Source organism: Citrus clementina, unplaced genomic scaffold, assembly GCF_000493195.1.
Source record: "Citrus clementina cultivar Clemenules unplaced genomic scaffold, Citrus_clementina_v1.0 scaffold_5, whole genome shotgun sequence".
NCBI classification, from domain to species: domain Eukaryota; kingdom Viridiplantae; phylum Streptophyta; class Magnoliopsida; order Sapindales; family Rutaceae; genus Citrus; species Citrus x clementina.
In genome coordinates, this window is record NW_006262201.1 from 9,631,177 (window position 1) to 9,654,503 (window position 23,327).

A 23,327-nucleotide genomic window follows, 5' to 3' on the forward strand; every position below is an offset into this window, starting at 1 on the left:
ATATAGCTTTACTATCATTTAATCTATACGTCAAGCAAACTTGTTATTGTTCACGACCTTTAAGGTATTAAGAATTTAATACTTAAATAATACTCTCTACAGCTGCATTTACATCTACTCCTCGAGGCACATAACCTGGTTCAGTAGGAAGGAAGAGACATCTCATCCACGGATTCTAGAGGTGCCTGGACTTGTCAATTGTCATTTCCCTCAGCAAATAATAAAAGGACACAATCCGAAATGATCACGGCTATACTCTCAAGTTTCCCCAGAAGGGCCATTTAAAATGCTTTACTTGGACTTAACACATTTAAACAATCACGATTTTGATTTCTTTGGTGTGTGGCCGAGTTCCCCAAGGCTCTGCAAACGCTAAGCCTAAGACGTAACCATCAGTCGTGATTCGATCTCCATGTTGCAGTGTGATATCGGCTTACCCGAAGGTTCTGTCCATCTGTAGTTTTAACAGGTTGTGTTTGGATCCGTAGTAACAGTCCGTCAATATCATCTCCGGTTACTTGTATTCATGACCTTTTTCACTGTGGCCCGTATTCAAAGGTGAGGTTTCAACCTGTATTAACCTTGATTTTGTCCTCATTATTTTGGTCCATACCTTAGTTTTGCTATATATATGTCTCCATTTTTCTAACTTGGGATTTTCTGCGTCAAAAACTGCCTCATTAACCATTGTTAACGCAAATTCATATGTTATCTTAATCGCAGGAGGTACAACAACTGTCCGACCATCATGAACTTCCAACTTTTGGTTAATTTTCATTCTCGATCGTGTCAGCTGCTATTTACGTCCTCATTGATTGACATCCTTCTAACTTGGGATGGTTTATTAAGTGATTTCACTTTCCAAATGAGAGTTAACGAAGCATCTGTTATTTTTGCCATCGCTCAAGCAATTCACCGTCATATGCAGTAGGTTAAGTTGAAACTCGTTGTAGATGCTGCCATTTATTGTACCAGTAAATACAGACGGTCTAAATTTACCAATGATATCGGGATATTACTGTACACCGCTGGTGTTTTGCGACCGTGGATAAAGGGTATCATCTACATATTATTGTGGTCAGTTGTTCCTACAGGAACAGGCATTTTGTTTATTTCGCTTAAAGTTATCATTTTCTTTTGCTGCCGGAATCTTGTCCACGTTCGCACGATTTAAATATGTTCAAAGCACGTGTCACACTTGCTTTACCTTATTGTTACAAACGAAATGATCCCATATATTATTCCCCAAATGCCTGGTCGCGCGCGTTATTTTAATAATATTGATGCATTCCTGATGATCCACGAACACAACATCCCGGAGACAAATTGTATACTAATAATATAATAACCATGATTGACGCCATGATCTTTAATTTCATCACCGATGATAATATCAGTTTATAACAAATAAAGTGACAAATCGGACTTTATAATACCTAACTCCACGAAATTACAAACGAAGTCCTCTATTATATTCATGCAACATATGCAGACTTTAATGCCTAATGATGAGTACGCATTTAGTTTTTAACCGGTCCTCGTCGACCACCATAAGTAGACAACCATTGCTCTGGCAATAAGATTGCCTACGATGATCGCAAGGAATAATGCTGCTAAATGCAATGACCCAACGCGGTAAGTTCTTGTCCGCTCTTCAGCATACTCACGAATACTACGCCATTCCGTGGCATCCGGAGACCACCATTCAAAATACTTGCATGCATCGCAGCAAAATAACAACCGTTGTGGATTGTTTGAAGACTCTGATATCCGAATGACTGCGCGGCGTTGTTGGGGACAGTCGTAATATCGGTTTCTTAGCTGAATCCAGCTGCTGCCGCTCCTACGATTGTAGTTATAGTTGTTCTTGTCATTGTTACTTCCTCAATGTGCCATGTATTGTCTCTTACAATGAGAATTCCTTAAGTATTTCCTCTCTTGCTCCATTATAGGCTGTTTATATAGGAAATGCAGTAAGGAATGTGATACACTTATTTTGGCCAACGGTAAAAAATAACGGTTACTTTCCATGATTTTGAATTTGTTTTTTCATTGTTTCAATTGTTTGAAGTCAACGGAGGCCAAGTTACCGAAAGTGGTTAATACCTAAATTGCCCTCCCGTGAATAAGGGCATAGATTCAGTGATTTCACGCGTATATGGCATTGGTACGCATGGCTGATAGGGCATCAACTTTCTCCCGCAAGAAACTTTATTACATTTAATGCTTGGAAGATTGTAATGTACTATAATGATTATGAAGTGAGGGCTGATATATACTCTTACTAGTGTTTGGTTCTTAGGCTAATTGAGAAGGGAATAGGCCATGCATCAAGAGCTGTTCCATCAACTCATCGGTTACGGTGAATAAAACGTGTTCGTAAAGATATATCCATTACACATTTAATGCACTTTCAATGCGATATGATGCCGTTCATATAGCGGGATATGCTGAACCCTATATCCAAAGTCTGTACTGTCTCCAACTATGTGAATGAGGTGATTGATGTTGCAGGGTTTAAATCTGGTATGGTGTGGCATGAAGATAATTATTGAGGCCTACAGTTATACTGTTGGAACGTGTTAGCCGGGTAGTTATCTCTAATTTGAAACAGCCCCGGCTTTAAATATCATCGGAGCCCACCAGTATAGTCACTTCATTCATTGCAACAAAATTATAACTGCATAGTCCTTAAACAATGGCTGCTGCTACAGAACCAAATCCTCCTCCTTTCACGTTCTTCCTTGAATACATGGGTTCAGCTATGGTCATCAAAACAGTAAGGCCGGCGAGTTATAGTATACTCCGACTTTGTAACATTGCGGCCTTGGTGTTACAGTAGAAAGATTCTCCTGTCGTCCACAATTTCCAACCCAAAGTTGTGCTCCCGTGGGCCGGTCGGGCAATCAATGTTAACTTAGACGAGGTGTTGCATAAGATACTACAAGTATGTATGCGCAAAGACCAATTCATTCTCCATGTTGCAGTTATGTTTGATGACCAGCCGGCTTTTGGGTGCCCGGAACGAAACGTTCAAGGGCCGTTGTTGGCCTCCCCTGATCTGAGTATTTTGGCCAGCGAGCGGACAATCGTCCACGAGGAAGGAAAAATAGCGGCAGAATATCCACAAGCAGACACGAAAGTACAGCGCTCTAAGCGTAAGTATAGGTGCAGGGTTTGCAAGACCGATGGACATGGAAAGCGTACGTGTAAGCTGGTACAACCAACAGCTTTGGTAGGCCCGTTGACCAATAATATAGTGGTAAATGTTTTACTCTGAACGAAAAATTAGGTTTCGCTGACTTAACAAATTTATTTATTTTCTCATTAGTAGCATTTAAAATATGTTTCATTTTCAATATGTACGTACGCTTTTAATGTTACCATGACTTTCTTGTTATGCCGTAGGGGGGACACAAGCAAATATCTTTCGAGGATATTGACCCGCCGCTGCCGGAGCATCCAGTGCCCATAACGACCGTGAAACATGGGTGACACAAAGGGATCTAATTGTGAGAATGTATGGAAGCATTGTCATTATGGTTATCCCGCGCCAACTATATTAGTTATGATGTGGTTGTAATGAACATTAAGATTTTGATCACTGGCGTTTGTTTCACAACTTTTGCAACATCGGGTTTATGTCTAAAACGCTGTCCAATGTTATAAATCCAATGGCAAACCCTGTATGATCTTTTGGATATTTAAGATATGTAGGCCTATTCCATATAGTAATTTGTAATTTTTCCATTAATTTCCTGGCAGTGTTTGAAACCTTCACAATAAGGGGACATATATGAGTGTTACGCAAATTATCAATCGCAAAGATAGGGGATGCGACAAATTTGTTTCCCCTAACAGTAGACAAGAAAAAGGATGCGCATGTGATGAGCAGGGAAATAAACAGTGAGATAACTAAAATTGCATGGGACAGCCACAACTCAAATTTATATCTACCGTACCAGTATGACGCCAGATGATAATGTCAAATTCTTGCAGTTAAGAACAGCGTTGACAAGCTGCACAGCTTCCCAAGGATTTAGTACTGACCAATCCGGGAAAAAAATTCCCACGTTCACCGTCTGGAGAAATTGGAGGTCATGCACCTCATATGATACCATCAAGTCATCGACTACATGGAGTATTTCAATAAGTGGAGCCATAATAAAACATTTGTGTTCACAATTATTGAAAGCAAAGTTATAGTCGTCAACTAGTACGGTCCAATATAACCTCTTTAGCGTAGACGATGAAATTATGAAGTTTGTTGCTGGGCCATCATACTTCAAATAAACTTTCAGCCACAATTCTTCAATCGAAGGGCAACTGGAGAACAGCTTCTCGGTCAATTGATTTTCAGGATATTGTAGTGACACACGTAGGAACTTGACATTTGGAAAACATATTCCAGAACCAGGAACGGCGATGTCAAAATCAGAATCCAGTTTCAGGACCTGCAGCGATCTGCAGCTGTAAATACTCTCGGGTAACTGCACCCGCTGTTGATTTTCAATGTTAAGCTCAAGCTCACGAACATCACGCATGACAGCTAAAGAACCCAATTCTTTCAACCTGCAGGAGCCACTTACTCTATAGGAATGGAGAGAAAACTTCTGTACATTAGAGGGTTCGGTTCGAAGAACAACGGAAATAACAAACATCTCAAACCTTTCCATGGTAGCATCAGTGAAATCACCCTGCCTGATGCATACTGTCGCATCGAACAGCAGAGTCTAAAGTGAAGTCCATACATGCCTCCATCTTGAAGATAAAATGCTAGTAGCGACGGCATTATCTGTTGGTAGAAATGACAGAATATTGCAAAGGACTGAATCCGGCAAAGAACTGATCCTATCATGGCCAAGCTTAATGGCCATTGATTTCCTACTCTTCTGTTTGGAATCAATAAGGTTGCGTGCTTTCTTCATAATAGCCGATGAACAACCTATCAAATCTAGCAACCAACAGACTAATTATGGCGTTTTATACAAGAACAAAATCAAATGGTCATATAGTTTGACCATAATGGAACACGAATGAAGAACAAAACTAGGAATCCGGTCAACAGGTGTTTCCAACAGGGGAAGTCAAGTTTATACAGCAACAACACATCATAATATTAAATCGAAGGGAGTAAAGCTAAAAAAAAAAATAACAAAGTGAAATGTGATGTCAAAATCACCAATTCTAACTATTTCAAAAAAGTTAAGTGACTGATTTACTCTGCAAGAGTATATCGTAATAATAATTAAAATAAAATTAATGGACTAAAAAAAATGCAATCGGGGCGTAGAAGACAAAATTACTGACCATGAAATTTTGTCGGCACCGGCCACTACGCCCTGATCCCCTACAGAGGCCAAACGCGTTTGAAGCAGCTCTGGGTCTAGGTTTTCAGCTCCCACAATTGAGAGGCAGCGATAGAGAGATGCCGAAATGTGGACAGACCTCATTTATTAGGTTCGGAAAAAGTAGGAGGAAGTAGTTAATGTTCGGTTAAATTTTTAAATTCTTTCATTAAGTACGGTTCCACCGTGTGGACACATATGAGCATGCGATTTGAGATGAGTTATGGGGAATGCAATGGCTACAACGGATTAAGAGAAATAACGGTGCAATAAGTCAATCCGGTCCAAGGAATTCTTTGGCAACATCGAAGGGATTTAAAGTATTAATAAGTGGTCAAATTGGGGAAGGTAACACATTAAGGGAGCCAATTGGGATACTAACCATTTATTGGGGGGCGTTCGGAACAACATTTACCAATTTTAAAGTATATTCAATACGGTGCGCCTAACTTACGTTGACTGTAAGTTACGGTACGCCTGTAACATTTCATCTACCTCCCTATGCTCTATATTATTTATATTTTATTCATGATTATTATAAATTTTTGAAATGTTTCGTAAACCGTAAACCCCTTATATTCAATTTTATTTTATTAAAACCATAGAGTATGAATTCGCCCCCATAATTTTTATATATTCTAAAAATTACCTCCATTTAATAATTAAATATAAATAATGTTAAAAGAATTATAATTAAAATAAAAAATAGTTGTTTAATATATTATTGTTATTATTAATAATGATAATAAAAATTATTATAATTAAATAAGCTATTAACAAATATTAATAAAAATTTTTATTAAATTTTTAGTATTACTAATAATAATTAATGATAATTAACATATTTATGATTATAATAAAATGGAATAAACACTGAGTATATATTTATGTAGGAGACTGTTTTATATATCTATTCCGGGATAATCTCAAACCTTTCAAGATTTTTTGTTACTTTGATAACTAATGGTTTCGTTGGCATCTCATTATTAAACGGGCATTTTAAAGTACTTTTTGGTAAGTTGTTAGACCTTCGAGGATGTAAACACATTTTTCTTGCTTCAATTTTTTAAATGATAAAATAGTTTTATTGGGGCAAGCATAAAATTTTGACATAAATTGTCATCCATTGGTCTCTTGAAATCCGATAACGAGTATTTAAAGTCTAAGGTAGCATTAGCAATACATTTACTATTACTTACATAATCATTAATTATCCTCGATGTAATTATAATAATAATTATTATTAATATTAGTAACAATTTATAAAACTTTTTATTATTGTTATTAATAATAACAATAATATATGTAAAAAAAAATATAATAATAAAATTATTATTATATTTATAATTCATATAAAAATAATTATATCTTATACTTAAACAAAATATATATTTGAGAATTTAAAATTGTGGGGGCGAATTCATACTGTATGGTTTCAATAAAATAAAATTGCGAATAAGGGGTTAAACGAAATGTTACATTTCAAAAATGTAAAATATTCATTAATATAATATATATAATATAGAGCATAGGAGGCTAGATGAAACTTTACAGGCTGACCGTAACTTACATTGAACGTAAGTTAGGCGGACCCTATTTAATATACAACCAAATCATACAACCTAATACTTTCGTAAACAATTGATGTATCGAAGATGAATATGTAGTCCAATGAAAGCAACCTTAAGTAATGTGTAATAGTAATAACGTTATTTCAAATTAAACTTAAACAACTTATATCAATAAAGGGAACAGCCCTGACTGGCCATACGGAATGGGGAACCATTGAGTCTGTCCATCATGAAATGTTAATGTATTCGATAATTGTTTCAATTATCGGAAATGTAAAGAGTTAGATTGTGAGAAGTTAATAAGAACCACGAAATGGATTATGAGGCAAGTTTATAATTAAATAATGTATTCGTTAAGTGTACAAATTCATGAATAATTTATTGTACTAAATATGTCAACGTTAAAATATCCGGGAATATTTTAGTTTAACCAAAAAATTATTAATAACAGGATTACAATTATTGTGATATTGTAATGGTGGATATGATCAAAGATGGTAAAAGATTATTGTTAATACTACAATAATGTAATAATCCAATTTCACTAAGATGTTAATAACTTTGTAAAATCATCAATCATAATAAGCAATACGGTAAACTGTCGTTGGTTAAAGATTTAAAAATTGATTGTAATAATGATAGTAATTCTCCGGTTAATATATAAAGTGAAAACATTACTAATTATTGTAATAGTTAAGTATTCCAAATAACTATTGTAACTCCACACAATGCGTACTATGAGTTATTTGTACCAGTAATAAAAGACGGTTGAACAATTTATTTGGGCAAGTATGTAAATCTTTCCACCTATTGAATGATGAAGACATGCGGGACATTTAAATGTAAGTATTGAATTAGGAAAATATTAAGGTCCAAATAAAGTAAGCTTTAAGAGTTGCGAGGTTAAAAAAGGAATGGTAAACAAAATAAAACCATTCGAAGACAATGCAAAACGGTAAAATAAATAGTAATTTATTTGCTTATGACCACAACATGATAAATAGTTCGTACAATACCAAGATTAAATGAGAAATCCAATGTTAATTAAGTAAAACGTTATGTTTGAAACTTCAACGTTCACGATCACAATATACAAAACCGTTTAAATATTTGGAATATAATAACCTACAAGTGCATAACTATAATATTTAATAAGTTAGATTTGGAATCTTTAAAAAAAGCTAGGATCTGAATAACGATATTTGAAAGCACACCACAATTAAGAAGTACATGCAGTGTATTTTTGTAGGTCAGTAGGGGAAAAAATTCGCACTTGCCGACATAAACACAATACGCTAATGTGCCCGAATTTTATGAGGAATAAAATTTTCATAGGTGTAACGTACAGATTATAATAACATAAGATTTGCCTTGTAACGGTGGTGACACATATAATTACATTAATGATTGTGAGGGCAGTGGTATTTAAAAATACAACAGACTGTCAAAATGGCCTGCCACAAATTGAAGTGTAGTTAGCAACGAACATCTAACGACAATTACGGAATGGGATAAGCCAAGCTGGCTGGAAAAAGAGTTAGAATCATAAAAAAACGTGATACTTCATCATCTTCAAAGGTGAAAGGGCGGGAAAATAGTAATAAGATGGCGTGTACAGCAAAAATGGCAAATTCAACGAAGCTTCGTAGAACACCCTGTAGCCTGGGGGAGAGGCCCAAGAAGCAACACTGCAGATTGTATGACCTCATTCACAACAATAGTGTTGACAAAGAAAAGCAATCCTCTGCGAAATTTTGAACACAAAAACAGGAAAATGAAAAATTCAAATGAAGAACAGGAAGATAGAGATGATTTGGAATATCCTGTAACAACTCAAGCCGACATTGATGGATGGTGGAATGTGTCCTCAAACGACGAAGGGGAAGCCCACAACGATGAATCTGGAAGCATTGAACTACAAGCGGACATCAACAGTGAGATGGGAACCAACCAGAAGCAAACTGATCGGCAATAATGCTGTTAGAGTGCAATTTATGCACTAGTTTTGCATTGTTTACTTCCCTTAATATCGATGTTTTGCACTTAATAATAATGTTTTACTTGTGTTTTACTTTTGTAGGTGCAATTCTATTGATTGGTGATAAAATTGAGCTAAAAGATGATGTTTAAGGAGGATTGTTCTCTTGGAGAAATTATGAGCGTCAGAAGAACTTTGTTGATAAGGCGTGGACGCGTGCTGTCAACTGCGGACCTGCAGTTTTTAGTTTAACGTGTTTTGTATTTTTGGTTATTTTTGTAATTACGAATTTAATATTTCAGATATTATTATTTTATTTTAAATAGAATTCTAAAAGAGAAGAGAGAGAGAGTATTTAAGGGAGGAATCTATTGTGAAAAAAGGGGGGAATTTTGGATTAGAGAAAAAGAAAGAAACCCTAGATTTAATTTTTCTCTCCTCTCTATGAAGAACTAAACCTATTTTTCTGGTTGAAGGATAATGAAGCTTTGATTCATCACTACTGTGAGATCTTTCTTGTGCTTTAATTGTTTTATTGCTTTTTGGGTATTTGTTTATTCTCTGAATTATTTTCATGATTATGTTTGTTAATTAGGTAATTGGCCACTATTTAATTATCAACTTAATCTATTGTCAATTAAAGGATTCATCGTATGAAGAATTTAATGTTTGTGACAAATAACATAGCAGAGAGTTGTGTTGTGAGAATAAACAATCTAATTTAAATGAATCATCATATGTGTTGATTAGGATTTGGGTCTCTCTGGTTTTTCAGGCTGTCAATTGATTAAATCCTATGATCGTATCTAGGGTTGTCCATTGATTAGGGAAATAACCAACGGTCGTACCTTGGTTATCGACTAGTTAAGGAGAGATTGGCTATTAGAGGGTCTCAATAGCTATAACCGGTCTATTCATAAGTAATAATAATCTATATTTGAATCAATGATCAGTAGTCGAATCAAGCTGAGTTAATTCCTTTAACAAGAGCTTTCTCCAATTTGAATTACAACTTTAATTTGCATTCTTGTTATTTCAATTTGATTTTTATTATTGTCAACAATTCCCCCATTTTACGTTTTACGTTTCAAAAGGATTTAAATAATTACCGATCTCTGTGGACACGACCCTGCTCAATCACTATACACAATTTATTTAGAGTAGGAATTTATTTTTGTTGGCTTCGACACCCATCAAATTTTGGCGCCGTTGCCGGGGATTGGTGTCATTTATTTAATCCTTTTTACGTTTTACTTGGTGTATGGTTCGTTCTTCTCGTACAGGTACACTTTCGTTTGATCCTGAAATTGAGAAGACAGCTCGCCAGCTGAGACAGCAGACGAAGCGAGCTAAACAACGATCATCGTCGCCTTTGCTTTCTGAAATAGATACAGTACCTGATTTAGTTGAATCATCTAGCGATTCAGAAGAACAAGTGATGGATAGACCTGCACCTGTAGAAAGAACTCTTAGAGAGTTAGCTGAACCAGACTTGAATCAACAACCACTCTGCATTAAATATGTAGATTTGGAGGTAAATTTTGAATTAAAGTCTGGTCTTATTCATTTATTACCCAAGTTTCATGGTTTTGCAGGTGAAGATCCTTATAAACATCTTAAGGAGTTTCATGTTGTGTGCTCAAGTATGAGGCCACAAGGCGTGACTGAAGAGCATATTAAGCTGCGTGCTTTTCCGTTCTCTGTAGATGGGCTAGCTAAAGATTGGTTATACTACTTGCCTCCTGGATCGATTACAACGTGGAATGGTTTGAAGAAGCAGTTCCTTGAGAAGTACTTTCCTGCTTCAAGAGCTGCCAACATCAGAAAAGATATTTGTGGGATCAGACAACTTCCTGGGGAGACTTTGTATGAGTATTGGGAGCGATTCAAACAATTGTGTGCCAGCTGTCCTCAGCATCCAAGGTGTTAGAATGTGGTTTATTTTGGCCTACTTTATTTCGTGATTCATATATGTTTTGTAAGTCGTGTGAGAGTTGTCAAAAGACTAGTAATTTAAGTCATAGAAATCAAATGCCACTTACCCCTATTCTTGTATGTGAAATATTCGATGTGTGGGGCATTGATTTTATGGGACCTTTTCCCTCATCTTTTGGCAATTCTTACATTCTTTTAGCAGTGGATTACGTTTCTAAGTGGGTAGAGGCTAAGGCCACCCGGACTGACAATGCTAAAGTTGTTGTAGATTTTGTCAAGTCTAATATTTTTGCCAGATTTGGTGTACCGAGAGCGATGATAAGTGATAGAGGCACTCATTTCTGTAATCGAGTGGTGGAAGCTCTGTTCAAAAGATATCATGTTACCCACCGAGTGTCTACCGCCTATCATCCACAGACAAGTGGACAAGCTGAGATATCAAACAGAGAAATCAAGTCTATTCTTGAAAAGACAGTTAGTCCAAATCGAAAGGATTGGAGTTTGCGATTAGATGATGCATTATGGGCGTATCGCACCGCTTACAAAACTCCCATAGGTATGTCTCCTTATCGTTTAGTATTTGGTAAGCCTTGTCATTTACCTGTAGAACTTGAGCACAGAGCATACTGGGCGGTTAAGCAATGCAATATGCGGATGGATGAAGCAGGAAAGCAGAGGAAGTTGCAGCTGCAAGAGTTGGAGGAGATTAGAAATGAATCCTACGAGAGTTCGCGATTTTACAAGGAAAAGACGAAGACATTTCATGACAGAATGATTTTGAGAAAGGAGTTCTCTGTTGGTCAAAAAGTTCTTCTCTTTCACTCTAAACTTAAACTTTTTCCTGGTAAATTACGTTCTCGTTGGGTAGGACCTTTTATTGTTACTAATGTTTTTCCTCATGGTGCAGTTGAGATTCGGAGTCCAATCTCTAATAAAGCCTTTAAGGTTAATGGTCATCGTTTAAAACCTTTTTACGAAGGTTTTTCGGTGAATATTGTGGAGGAATTGGCTCTCGAGAATCCTATTTATGGAGATTGATACATACATGTGTCTAGCCAAAGACATAAAACAAAGGCGCTTTTTGGGAGGCAACCTAAATGATTTGATTATTTTGGTTTTTGTTTTATCTTCTTTAAAAAAAAATGAAAAATGAAAAAAAACGAGTTTGCTTATTTTGGTCAGAAGAAAATTTTTGATAAGGCGTGCCCACGTCTTAGCTAATAAGTACTTCTGTAATTTTTAATGTCTCAAAGTTTTAAGGCGTGCCCACGTACTTATTAGAAAAGTACTTCTGAAATTTAATGTGTTTGCTTATTTTGGTCAGAAGAAATTTTTTTTTTAAGGCTTGCCCACGTACTTATTGCCCACGTACTTATTAGAAAAGTACTTCTGAAATTTAATGTGTTTGCTTATTTTGGTCAGAAGAAAATTTTTGATAAGGCGTGCCCACGTACTTATTAGAAAAGTACTTCTGAAATTTTTAGTGTCTCAAAGTGATTCATCACAAAAAAAAAAAAAACCAAAAATCGAAAATCACTGTTCACAAATCCCTAATTCAAAAATTACTGTTGATTATCGTTTTACAGCAGCATCAGCCCCAGCCGCAACCAGCAGCATCAGCTCCAGCCTTCACCGCGCAACCAGCAGCAGCAGACGAGTACGCCCAGAACCAGAAGCAAGCCCCAACTCGCGCAACAAACTCCAGCCGAGCAGCAAGCACAACACAACCAGCCTACGCCCTGTATTCCAGCCGGGTAAATCGAAATCCGTGAGTGCAATTATTGTAACAATGCCGAAGAGGAAAGCATCTACTTCCAAGTCGTCGAAAAAGACACCCGTCGCAAAGAAATCTAAGATTGCCGCTCCCACTACGGTTCCATGGAACATAATTTCAGATTCACGCCAAGCCGTGAGACAAAGATCGAAGCATGGAAAAGGCATGAGTGTTTTGCCAATTGCGGAATCCAATCTCGGAGGGTGCCTCGCATTCGCGACTCAACAATAGAAAGAGAGGTACAAAGATATTTCCACGCGCAAAATACTTCCAGCTAAGTATATTCATTACCCGACTCTTGAAAAATTAAATGTTAAAGATAATTTTGATTCTTTGATAGATAAGATTGGGTTGCGTAAGTTTGTTGATTTTGATTGCTTGGGTTATGTTGAGTTGATTAGGGAGTTTTATGCTACTTTTCAATTCACTATGCCGAATGATTTTACTTTGCATACCCCGGATGTCATTAAGTTTAGGTTAATGGGACGAAATTTTTCACACTCTATCACGGATTTTAACCTAGCTTTAGGATTCATTGATGATGATTATTCTACTAGTGATGAATATTTAGGAACAACTTGTGACTTTAGCAAAAATTTTGAGCCTTATGGTCTTTGGTGTAATTTATCTGTTGATCACAATGCCTATGACCCGAGTAAATCAAAGAGTTCTTTCTTACGTGATCCTGTTTTGAAATTTGTGCATCGATTCTTAGCATATAATTTTTTAGGCAAGAAAGATCACTCAGGAATTTTCTCTAAAACTGAATTTTATTTTATCTGGTGCATGTTAAATGATGTGAGGCCTAATTTAGGTTTTTGGTTAGCGGATCAATTTCAAAGTGTGCTTAAACGGTATAGGACTTTATTTCTTGGTCCATACATTACTCTGTTAGCTATAAACCTATGTGTGCTTGATCCTGACAATAATGATTTGCATCCTGCTTGCAAAAAGTAATTTTTGGATATGTCTGTGTTTGAAAGAACAGGTGTGGTCGAATTCAAGGAGGGGAGATTTCAGTTTACTGAACCAGGACCCACTCAACTTCCGAAGAAGCTTTATGCTAGGAGTGGTGCTACCTCTGATGACGAGTTTGACGACGACACTGTTGCCCCGCCAACTATTCCTTCTACATCCGCACCACCTTTGAGCATTCAGTTAGAGAAAATGGAGCACAAGTTGAACAAAATGGAGCAGAATTTGGCCGCATACTTCGAGAGTGTGGGATTTACCCCACCATTTCCGCCAAGCCCATAGACGTTATGTGGATCAAAGCTCACAATTCAGGGAAGTTTCTTTTTGCCCTTAAACTTTTATCCTTACGCTTTAATTTTTATGTGAGCTTTGATTATCTTACATTGGGGACAATGTAAGTTCTTGGTGTGGGGGAGGGATTTTTGCATTATTGATGTCTGGAAGTAGTATTTTCACTCTACTCATTTATTTTCACTCTACTCATCCTTAAATGATTTTGGAGTTAGTATGCTTTATATATTATTATTTTATCTTTTCTTTTCTTTCTCACTACTTTTTTTTTCCCCATCTATCTCAAATTATTTACATCTATTTTTTTTCCTATCATACTCTTTCATCACTCACATTTTATCTTTCATTTTTTTTTACTACATACATCTTTCTCGCTTATTATCATTTTTACCTTTCCTTTTATATCTCATTCATACCTTCATCTCATTCTACACCACTATTGATGATTGATTCATTTGAAGAGTGTACATGATTTGATGGCAAATTTACCAACTTTGTGAGGATTTGAGCCTATGAGCAACCACTTTGCTCTAATTATTTTTGTTATGTGAATATCAATCCTAGTTTGTTTATTCTAGAACTTGCTTTATTATGCATGTTGAAGCCACATTACGGGATTTTATGCATTAAAATGATAAGGGCAAACCATTTACCATTTTTCTATTCTCGCATTTTCCTTTTTCTTTACCAGAAGACCTTTATTTGCTACCTTTGTTTGAGCCTTAACCATTACCTATCTAATTCTCTCCGTCTACTTAACCATTTTTCTTCTTTTTGAGCCTCAATTTAAGGAGATTTTTGGACTCATTGTATGGATATATTTTGTTGCTTTTTCTACCTTGTATTAAAGTTTCTCAATTAGATCAACAAGCATTATGCTTGAATTCAATTGTGCAAGGTTCGTTTCTTTTGTTTGATTCGAAAAAAAAAACAAACAAAAAAAAAGAAAAAAAAAAGAAAAAAAAAGAAAAAAGAAAAGGAAAAAGAAAAAAAAAGAAAAAAAAAAGAAAAAAAAAGTGTTTACATTCTTGGTGACTTGAGTAGAAATAAGCATTTTGATATCATAAGTTCATTCTTCTCGTTTTGATCTCTTTTTCTTTCGTAAACCTTTCTTTTTCATTTAACCCCATTACAACCCTTTTAAGACCCTTAGATTTTTGCATTTTATTCATGTTTTGTGGATTGAGATGTGATATATAAGCAAGCTTATGGTAATAGCATTCTTTGATTTGATTTGAGTGCATAGATGATACCCTAAACACTTTGAGTGCATGGAGTGAAGTCATTGAGAGGGCTATTAAATCTTGTTGCACTTGAATTTTGAATGGATCTTCTTGGTGGTTAAATGTTCTTATTCTATCTTATGAGATTCTATGCTTTAAAAGTCCTTGTCTCTCGAATGTTGATCGACTTAATTTCTTGAGGTATGCTTGCTTAAAATTATTTTTGGATGAGTTGAGATGAGAATTGAGTGGAGATTTGGGATTAATCTTGAGTTATATGCTTGAGGACAAGCATCATCTTGGTGTGGGGGAATTTGTTAGAGTGCAATTTATGCACTAGTTTTGCATTGTTTACTTCCCTTAATATCGATATTTTGCACTTAATAATAATGTTTTACTTGTGTTTTACTTTTGTAGGTGCAATTCTATTGATTGGTGATAAAATTGAGCTAAAAGATGATGTTTAAGGAGGATTGTTCTCTTGGAGAAATTATGAGCGTCAGAAGAACTTTGTTGATAAGGCGTGGGCGCGTGCTGTCAACTGCGGACCTGCAGTTTTTAGTTTAACGTGTTTTGTATTTTTGGTTATTTTTGTAATTATGAATTTAATATTTCAGATATTAGTATTTTATTTTAAATAGAATTCTAAAAGAGAAGAGAGAGAGAGTATTTAAGGGAGGAATCTATTGTGAAAAAAGGGGGGAATTTTGGGTTGGAGAAAAAGAAAGAAACCCTAGATTTAATTTTTCTCTCCTCTCTATGAAGAACTAAACCTATTTTTCTGGTTGAAGGATAATGAAGCTTTGATTCATCACTACTGTGAGATCTTTCTTGTGCTTTAATTGTTTTATTGCTTTTTGGGTATTTGTTTATTCTCTGAATTATTTTCATGATTATGTTTGTTAATTAGGTAATTGGCCACTATTTAATTATCAACTTAATCTATTGTCAATTAAAGGATTCATCGTATGAAGAATTTAATGTTTGTGACAAATAACATAGCAGAGAGTTGTGTTGTGAGAATAAACAATCTAATTTAAATGAATCATCATATGTGTTGATTAGGATTTGATCTCTCTGGTTTTTCAGGCTGTCAATTGATTAAATCCTATGATCGTATCTAGGGTTGTCCATTGATTAGGGAAATAACCAACGGTCGTACCTTGGTTATTGACTAGTTAAGGAGAGATTGGCCATTAGAGGGTCTCAATAGCTATAACCGGTCTATTCATAAGTAATAATAATCTATATTTGAATCAATGATCAGTAGTCGAATCAAGCCGAGTTAATTCCTTCAACCAGAGCTTTCTCCAATTTGAATTACAACTTTAATTTGCATTCTTGTTATTTCAATTTGATTTTTATTATTGTCAACGATTCCCCCATTTTACGTTTTACGTTTCAAAAGGATTTAAATAATTACCGATCTCTGTGGACACGACCCTGCTCAATCACTATACACAATTTATTTAGAGTAGGAATTTATTTTTGTTGGCTTCGACACCCATCAAATGCACAGAGAGGGACGAAAATGATGTGCTTGCCATGACAACTATGTTAGGTAGGGAATTCGAGAGTGAAGAACAAGCGGAGACATGTTATCAACAATATGCAAGGAAAGCAGGATTTGGGATTCGGAGAGACAATATCCGAAGAAATGTTAATGGCAATATCACAGGGCGAACATGGGTGTGTAGCAGAGAGGGATTCAGGGCTGCAAAATACCTTCAGAAAAGAAGCAGACAAAGAGAACCAAGGCCACTAACACGGAGTGGTTGCCAGGCACAACTTGACCCCGCCACAGCTTGTGCACCACTTAAGGTCCCACAGAACAGTAACGGACCCAGAGTTGGTTATGGCTACGTCATTGCAGAGGGTAGGAGTAACGCCATTGCAAATACACGAGTTTATGGTAGACAGATCGGGGGGTTACAACAGAGTTGGTTACAACAGGGTCGATGTTCAAAACAAGCTCGCTTCAAACAGAAGGCGGCATTTGAAAGAATCAGATGCAGAAACTTGCTTATCCTATCTAGAAGGTAAGAAGAGCTCCGATCCTTCATTCTTTTATGATATCACAGTGACGAGTTCAAATCGCCTTGGGGACTTGTTTTGGTGTGATGGCAGAAGTTGTGCAGATTATGCATTGTTTGGTGATGTTATAGCGTTTGATGCGACATATAAGACGAATGCTTATCGGAAACCTTTTGTGGTAATATTGGGGATTAACCACCATCGAAGATCAATAGTATTCGGATTTGCATTGTTGTCGGATGAGACAGAGCACACATACACGTGGTTGTTAGAGACATTTTTGACAGCTATGAATAATAAGCAACCGAAGGCAGTAATAACAGATGGCGACAAAGCAATGTGAAATGCAATAATAAAGGCTTTTCCGCAAGCTTCACACAGGCTTTGTTGCTGGCATTTAGCTCGAAATGCTCAAACGAATGTTACCAGCACAAAATTTACCAAGGATTTTCGTCGGTGCATGCTTAATGCATATAGCGAAGAGGAGTTTGAGACGAAATGGAAATTAATGGTCGAAAAGCATCAAGTTGGACAATTTGAGTGGGTTCGGAAGATGTACGATGAAAGGCAAATGTGGGCTGAGGCTTTTTTGCGAGGAAAATTCTTTGGTAGTATGAGGAGTACACAAAGGTCTGAAGGAATGAATGCGTTTCTTAATCATTATGTAAATAGAAGGTTGCGATTGATTGATTTTGTGAAACAGATGGACCGCCTTATGGATCGACAGCGGGAAGGTGAGGGGAAGGATAACTTTGATAGTTGTGAAGGAAGTCATGTTCTAATAACACACTTAAAGATGTACGAGCGACAAGCAGCGGTGACGTACACCAGAGCGATGTTCAGACTGGTACGAGATGAACTTGAGAAGGAAGGGTTGTTAATGGCAATAATAGGTGGCCGAGACGTAATGTCAACTACTTACTTTGTAAGACATTTTGGAGTTTCTGGAAATGAGGTTAAAGTGGTGATAACTAAGCCAACAAACACCGTGTGTTGCCGCTGCAAGCTCTTTGAAACAAATGGAATTCCGTGCTCCCACACATTTGTTGTGCTGAAGGCTGAAAATATAACAGAAATCCCCAGGTCGATAATATTGTCTCGATGGACCAAAGATGCAAAGATAATGGATCACGGTTCACTTGAAACATGTTCAACTATAGCTCATTACATGACAGAGGAGGCCCGAGTGGGTCTTATATTTTCGTCATGCCGAAATTTACTCAGATATGCGGCATCAAGTGTTGGTGCATATAACGTGGCAATTACTAATATCCATAACCTGACATTGAGGTTGGAAGCAATGTGCCAGAAAGATAAATCGGTTGCGGAGCCTGTTCGAAGAAGTGACAATGTGGTGCAAGATCCAGATATTGTCCTAACAAAGGGTTCATTGAAGAGACCAAAGTTGGGACAGCAGCAACAACGAAAATGCAGCAGATGTGGTGTTCCAGGACATAATGTAAGAAAGTGCAAGCATAATACTCGACAAAACCAACCGTTCGAGGACTCTTGTAGCCAGTACAACGACATTTTTTCTGGATCTAATGTCTTAAGGCAACATGGCCTTGACAGAACACTCTCATCACACGTGCCAAGCCAGCACCCTCACAGCAGAGCCACCAAAATGTCCGTGGCATATCCAAATACACATCGCGGTGTTCCATTGGGGTCCTTATCGGATTCGTGGTTAGAGCACATTCCCACCACTACTGATAGTGACACAAGCATTCCTACGCTAAACACAAGCACCTCGACTGGACGGTTCAACTCCATCGCTACCTCTTTCTGTGGCCCAACCAACTATGGTGACATTCGGAAACGTTGACTGTATTTTCAGTAAAAGAAAAATCAACCATAGGTGTTGCGTTTACATATCATGTCAGTTAGTAGACGCAAGTTGTTCCATGTTGTACACTTTTAATTAACAAATTCCTATGAAAGCAAATCGGGTTCCTGCAAATTCAATCCAATTTACCAGTATATGTTCATTAATTCCAGTAATCTACATGCACAGATTCGTTAAATAAATTCAAATAATAAAACGGTTGTGGAGCTAATTTGTTACAAAGTTATAAAAGGTAACAACGGTTGTGCACACAAGTGTGCTTCCATATATATCCAACAATCCCTACTCATGCAAGCTTGATTATTTGGTTGAAATGGAAGCCGCTAAGGATATTAATATATATCATATCGATACATACTAGTAAAATCATACAGAAAGCTTTCATTGCCATTATCTACATTGGGGGTTGATACGTAATGCATGTGTGTAAACACCAGCACAACAAGAAAGTTGAATATTAGAACAAACTGATAAAGTGAACAGGAGGGTCCCAGTAACAATTCAATATTTCTTAAGGATAAAAAAATGGGACATTACATACACATTTTGTCCAACATAACTTCAAAGCAAACAGAACTAATGCCGGGGACCATGGCCCATTTGTCTGGACCTTCGAAGCTGCCGTAGTCTTCTTTTGTCAATGGCTTTGCAGAATGATTGTTCGACAACATCAATTCGCCTTTGATGAATCTCTGAACTTGAACGAACCTTATCCTTCAGGAAGTTGAAGCTACATGTGATAAGTTTGATAACAATTCGTGCCCTTTCAGCATCCGAATGGAACTGCAGACCAACACAATGTATACACAACCTTATTAGAAAGCTATGGCCAGGTTTGAATGGCAAATGAAAAATTAGTGTCAGTAATTAGATACATGTCTTGTCATGTGTAACATTAAATAACCGAACCTGGCACAAACTATTAAGGCTTGACAACATATTATGCCTATCCATCATGAGCATTATATACAATGCACAATCATACTCATTCCGGATGGTAGGCTCTCTGCTACAAAATTCAATCGGAAATTCTCGCAACTTTATACTAGTACAATCAACATTAGAGCCGCCATGGTCCAACGTCGTGTATATTGACGTTAGCTGTAAAATAACAGTAAATAGGCAAATTAATTTAAAGAAAACCACAACGATGCAACCTCGGCCACTAAACACATTAAACAGAACATTTCAGTGCACTCCTGTTGTCTTTTAAATAGACTTAAAAGTCATTTGATGATCTACTTAACAAAGAACACTTACCACGCGTTTACATAGTGCAATGTTATAATCCATAGACATTGCACTTGGAAGTGGGTCCCAAATCTCTACTCGTTTTTTAGAAATTACTAAAACCAACATGTACCAGCGTGCATGTCCACAGTACACAGGGACAAAAATCTACAAGGCATTATGCATTTATGGTGAAATATTTTAAAACAGAACAAAACTTCATGACGAATGATTATTTAAACAAAATATGTATATAAACTTGTATATGCTTTCACTCACTTTTTCACAATAACTAATATTTGCAAACAAATCAGCGCGTATAAACCTTCCAACGGCAAGACTTATGTCTCTAAACTTGCCACCAACATGTTCCTGCAATGGTGTAATTTGATGGTTGTTTATGTCATCACATGGCAACCGAAACTTGTATCTAGTACATACACTGACCATACAACATATTTAACAAAACCAAGTTTCCTCTATACTTTTGACTAAAATGCAAAAAGACAATTTGAATACAAACATTTGCATTTAAACAAATACACTCTGCTACTGCACATACCAAATTATATTTTAAGTTAATTTGCACAAAAATTATCAATGTCATATTGTCAAAAAATTTTCTTACAGTGTTATAAGCAGGCATAAAAAGGCTAAATTTTCTTTCTCCAACTTTTATTGTCATGACCTAACCCAGACCTGGCAAGATATTGTCCGCTTTGGGCCTTAACAAGGCCCGCACGGATTTGTTCTTGGGGCGCCCATACACCCCAAAACGCGTCTTGCCAATTAAGGTGTGGATCACCCCTTATAAACCCAGCATCTCTCCTGTGCTTTGCCGATGTGGGATTCGCCTAGGGTGTTACATACACCCCCCCTTGGGGACTCAGCGTCCTCGCTGAGGTTTGCCCCACCATCGCTCAAGAGGACACGCGGAGCCGCTCTGATACCACAATGTGATGACCCAACCCAGACCTGACAAGATATTGTCCGCTTTGGGCCTTAACAAGGCCCGCACGGATTTGTTCTTGGGGCGCCCATACACCCCAAAACACGTCTTGCCAATTAAGGTGTGGATCACCCCTTATAAACCCAGCATCTCTCCCGTGCTTTGCCGATGTGGGTGTTGAGTGTTAGAAAATGCATATTTATAAAGGAGAAAACCGTCATTTTACATTTCAAGTCTTACTAACAACCCTTACTTTTATGTATTTAACCTTCTTGTGATGTAATTACGTGTGTGTTATTTTAATTAAGTAATTTATGTATTTTAGGGGCATTATAGTCATTTCACAATAAAGGAGAGATCAGACGGCAAAACGGACATCACTTTTGAACTCAGGACGGTCGAAAACCTTAGGAGGAGCATAAAAGGAAAAATGGCACTATTCACATGTACGGTACTATTCACGTGTACGATACTGTATACGTTACTGTTCACGACACTGTTCACATAGACGGATGATGACGTGGCATTGACCGATGATGTGGCATTGACTGATGAGGTGTCACGATCCTGTTGGACTAAAATTCTTATGTACTGTTGATGGTGACGTGGCAGCATATCAGTGGACGAAAAATCTCGCGTACGGTGCATGCATCACACAGGATTATTTTCAACCAAACCGCGTTACTGTTCATCCGGGTCAAACCGCGTTACTGTTCAAAGTCGGGTCAAACCGTGTTACTGTTCATCCGCGTGGTCAAACCGTGGACTGTTGACTGATGACGTGGCGCAATCCTGAGCGTCCAAACTATTTTTAATCCGATGGCCATGATTTACTCCATGTATCTATAAAAAGGGGGCCTCCCCCCCCTAATTTGATATCTCTGAATCCATTTTTGGACTCTGTTTTCTGTAATTCCCTCTCCATCTTGTATTTTCTTCGTATTTTAATAAATTCCCATTTTGCCCCTAGTTCAATTATGAGTGGCTAATTTTCTTTCAAGCTTGGGTTGAAGGTGAAGTCTCAACATGTGTCATGGGCTTTATTTGGTAAATTTATTTTCTCTTCCCCTCTAGTTTTTGTGGATGTTTTGACTTCTCGTCGACAAATAATACTAATCTTGTCTAGTACCGCCTTGGTTTCACCGGCCCTCTGGTACAAGGTTATTATTATTTGGCACGATAAGCCCTTAGCACCATATTGATTAGAGCGTGGTTCATGAGGTGTGGATTCCCCCCTCATGATTTAATTGGCATTAATACGGATTATTTAGCCCATGATGCATGTTGATACGGATCCAGATACCCAAGTACGTCATTTCAATAGAATTATCTTCAATTTATTCTCGCCATTGCAATTCCAATTTTAGAATTTATTCTCGCCATTTTAATTTAAGTTTTAGCATATACCAAATCATTTCCACCATAAATCCAACAACCCATTTACAAAATTAATTCTACACAATTAAAATCCACCTCCTTGTGGGATCGACACTCGTCACCATAGATCTATACTACAATAGATTCGTGCGCTTGCGAGTACATTAAAATTTGCACAACAAGTTTTTTGGCGCCGTTGCCGGGGAGGTAAGTAATTTTAATTCATAGAATTAATTTTTGTGAACAATTTCTTTTAATTATTTTCTTGTAATTTTTTTTTATTAAAAAAAAAAAGAAAAAAAAATTGAATCTGCATTTAAAGGTTAGTATTTTTTTTTCTTTTTCTCTTCTGTAAAATTCTGTAATTTAATTTTCAATTTATTTTTCTTTGTAATTTTTTTTTGTTTATCTTATTAATTTATTTTTAGTTAATTTATTTCACATATTTGTTTTTGTGTATTTTTATAGTAAGGTTGTAATAGCGCAATAAGGTTAGTATCGTAATTTCTCCCTCTTCTTTATTTTTATTTGTTTTGTTCCCATCTTTATTTTCTTTTTATTTGTTTTGCATGCATGGTCGTAGGTCATTATTACCTAATCTTGAACCTATAGACCTTGAATTAGAAAAAACACTTCGCACACAAAAGCACATTAAAAATAAATTTGAAATGGATTTGCAACCACAAGAGAGGCCATTTAAGGACTACTTCAGTCCTTTAGCTAATTTGAGCACATCATGCATAAGATACCCTAATGTAGCTGCTAGGAGCTATGAACTAAAACCTAGTGGCTACTT

The 23,327-nt window shown here is 36.7% G+C and overlaps 3 protein-coding genes across 3 annotated transcripts; 2 read left to right on the top strand and 1 right to left on the bottom strand.

The window, feature by feature from the left end:
• Positions 1–3,953: 3,953 nt before the first annotated feature.
• Positions 3,954–4,676, bottom strand: LOC18042479 (putative F-box/FBD/LRR-repeat protein At4g26350). The gene has a single exon (XM_024183465.1). The coding sequence runs from the start codon at positions 4,674–4,676 to the stop codon at positions 3,954–3,956; it is 723 nt and encodes a 240-aa protein (XP_024039233.1).
• An 11,973-nt stretch (positions 4,677–16,649) lies between these two features.
• LOC112097872 (protein FAR1-RELATED SEQUENCE 5-like) lies at positions 16,650–17,472 on the top strand. The gene is made up of 2 exons (XM_024183466.1): positions 16,650–17,134; positions 17,223–17,472. Exons 1-2 carry the CDS (start codon positions 16,650–16,652, stop codon positions 17,470–17,472), a joined length of 735 nt encoding a protein of 244 aa, XP_024039234.1.
• A 165-nt stretch (positions 17,473–17,637) lies between these two features.
• LOC112097873 (protein FAR1-RELATED SEQUENCE 5-like) lies at positions 17,638–18,954 on the top strand. The gene has a single exon (XM_024183467.1). The coding sequence runs from the start codon at positions 17,638–17,640 to the stop codon at positions 18,952–18,954; it is 1,317 nt and encodes a 438-aa protein (XP_024039235.1).
• The last annotated feature ends 4,373 nt before the right edge of the window (positions 18,955–23,327 follow it).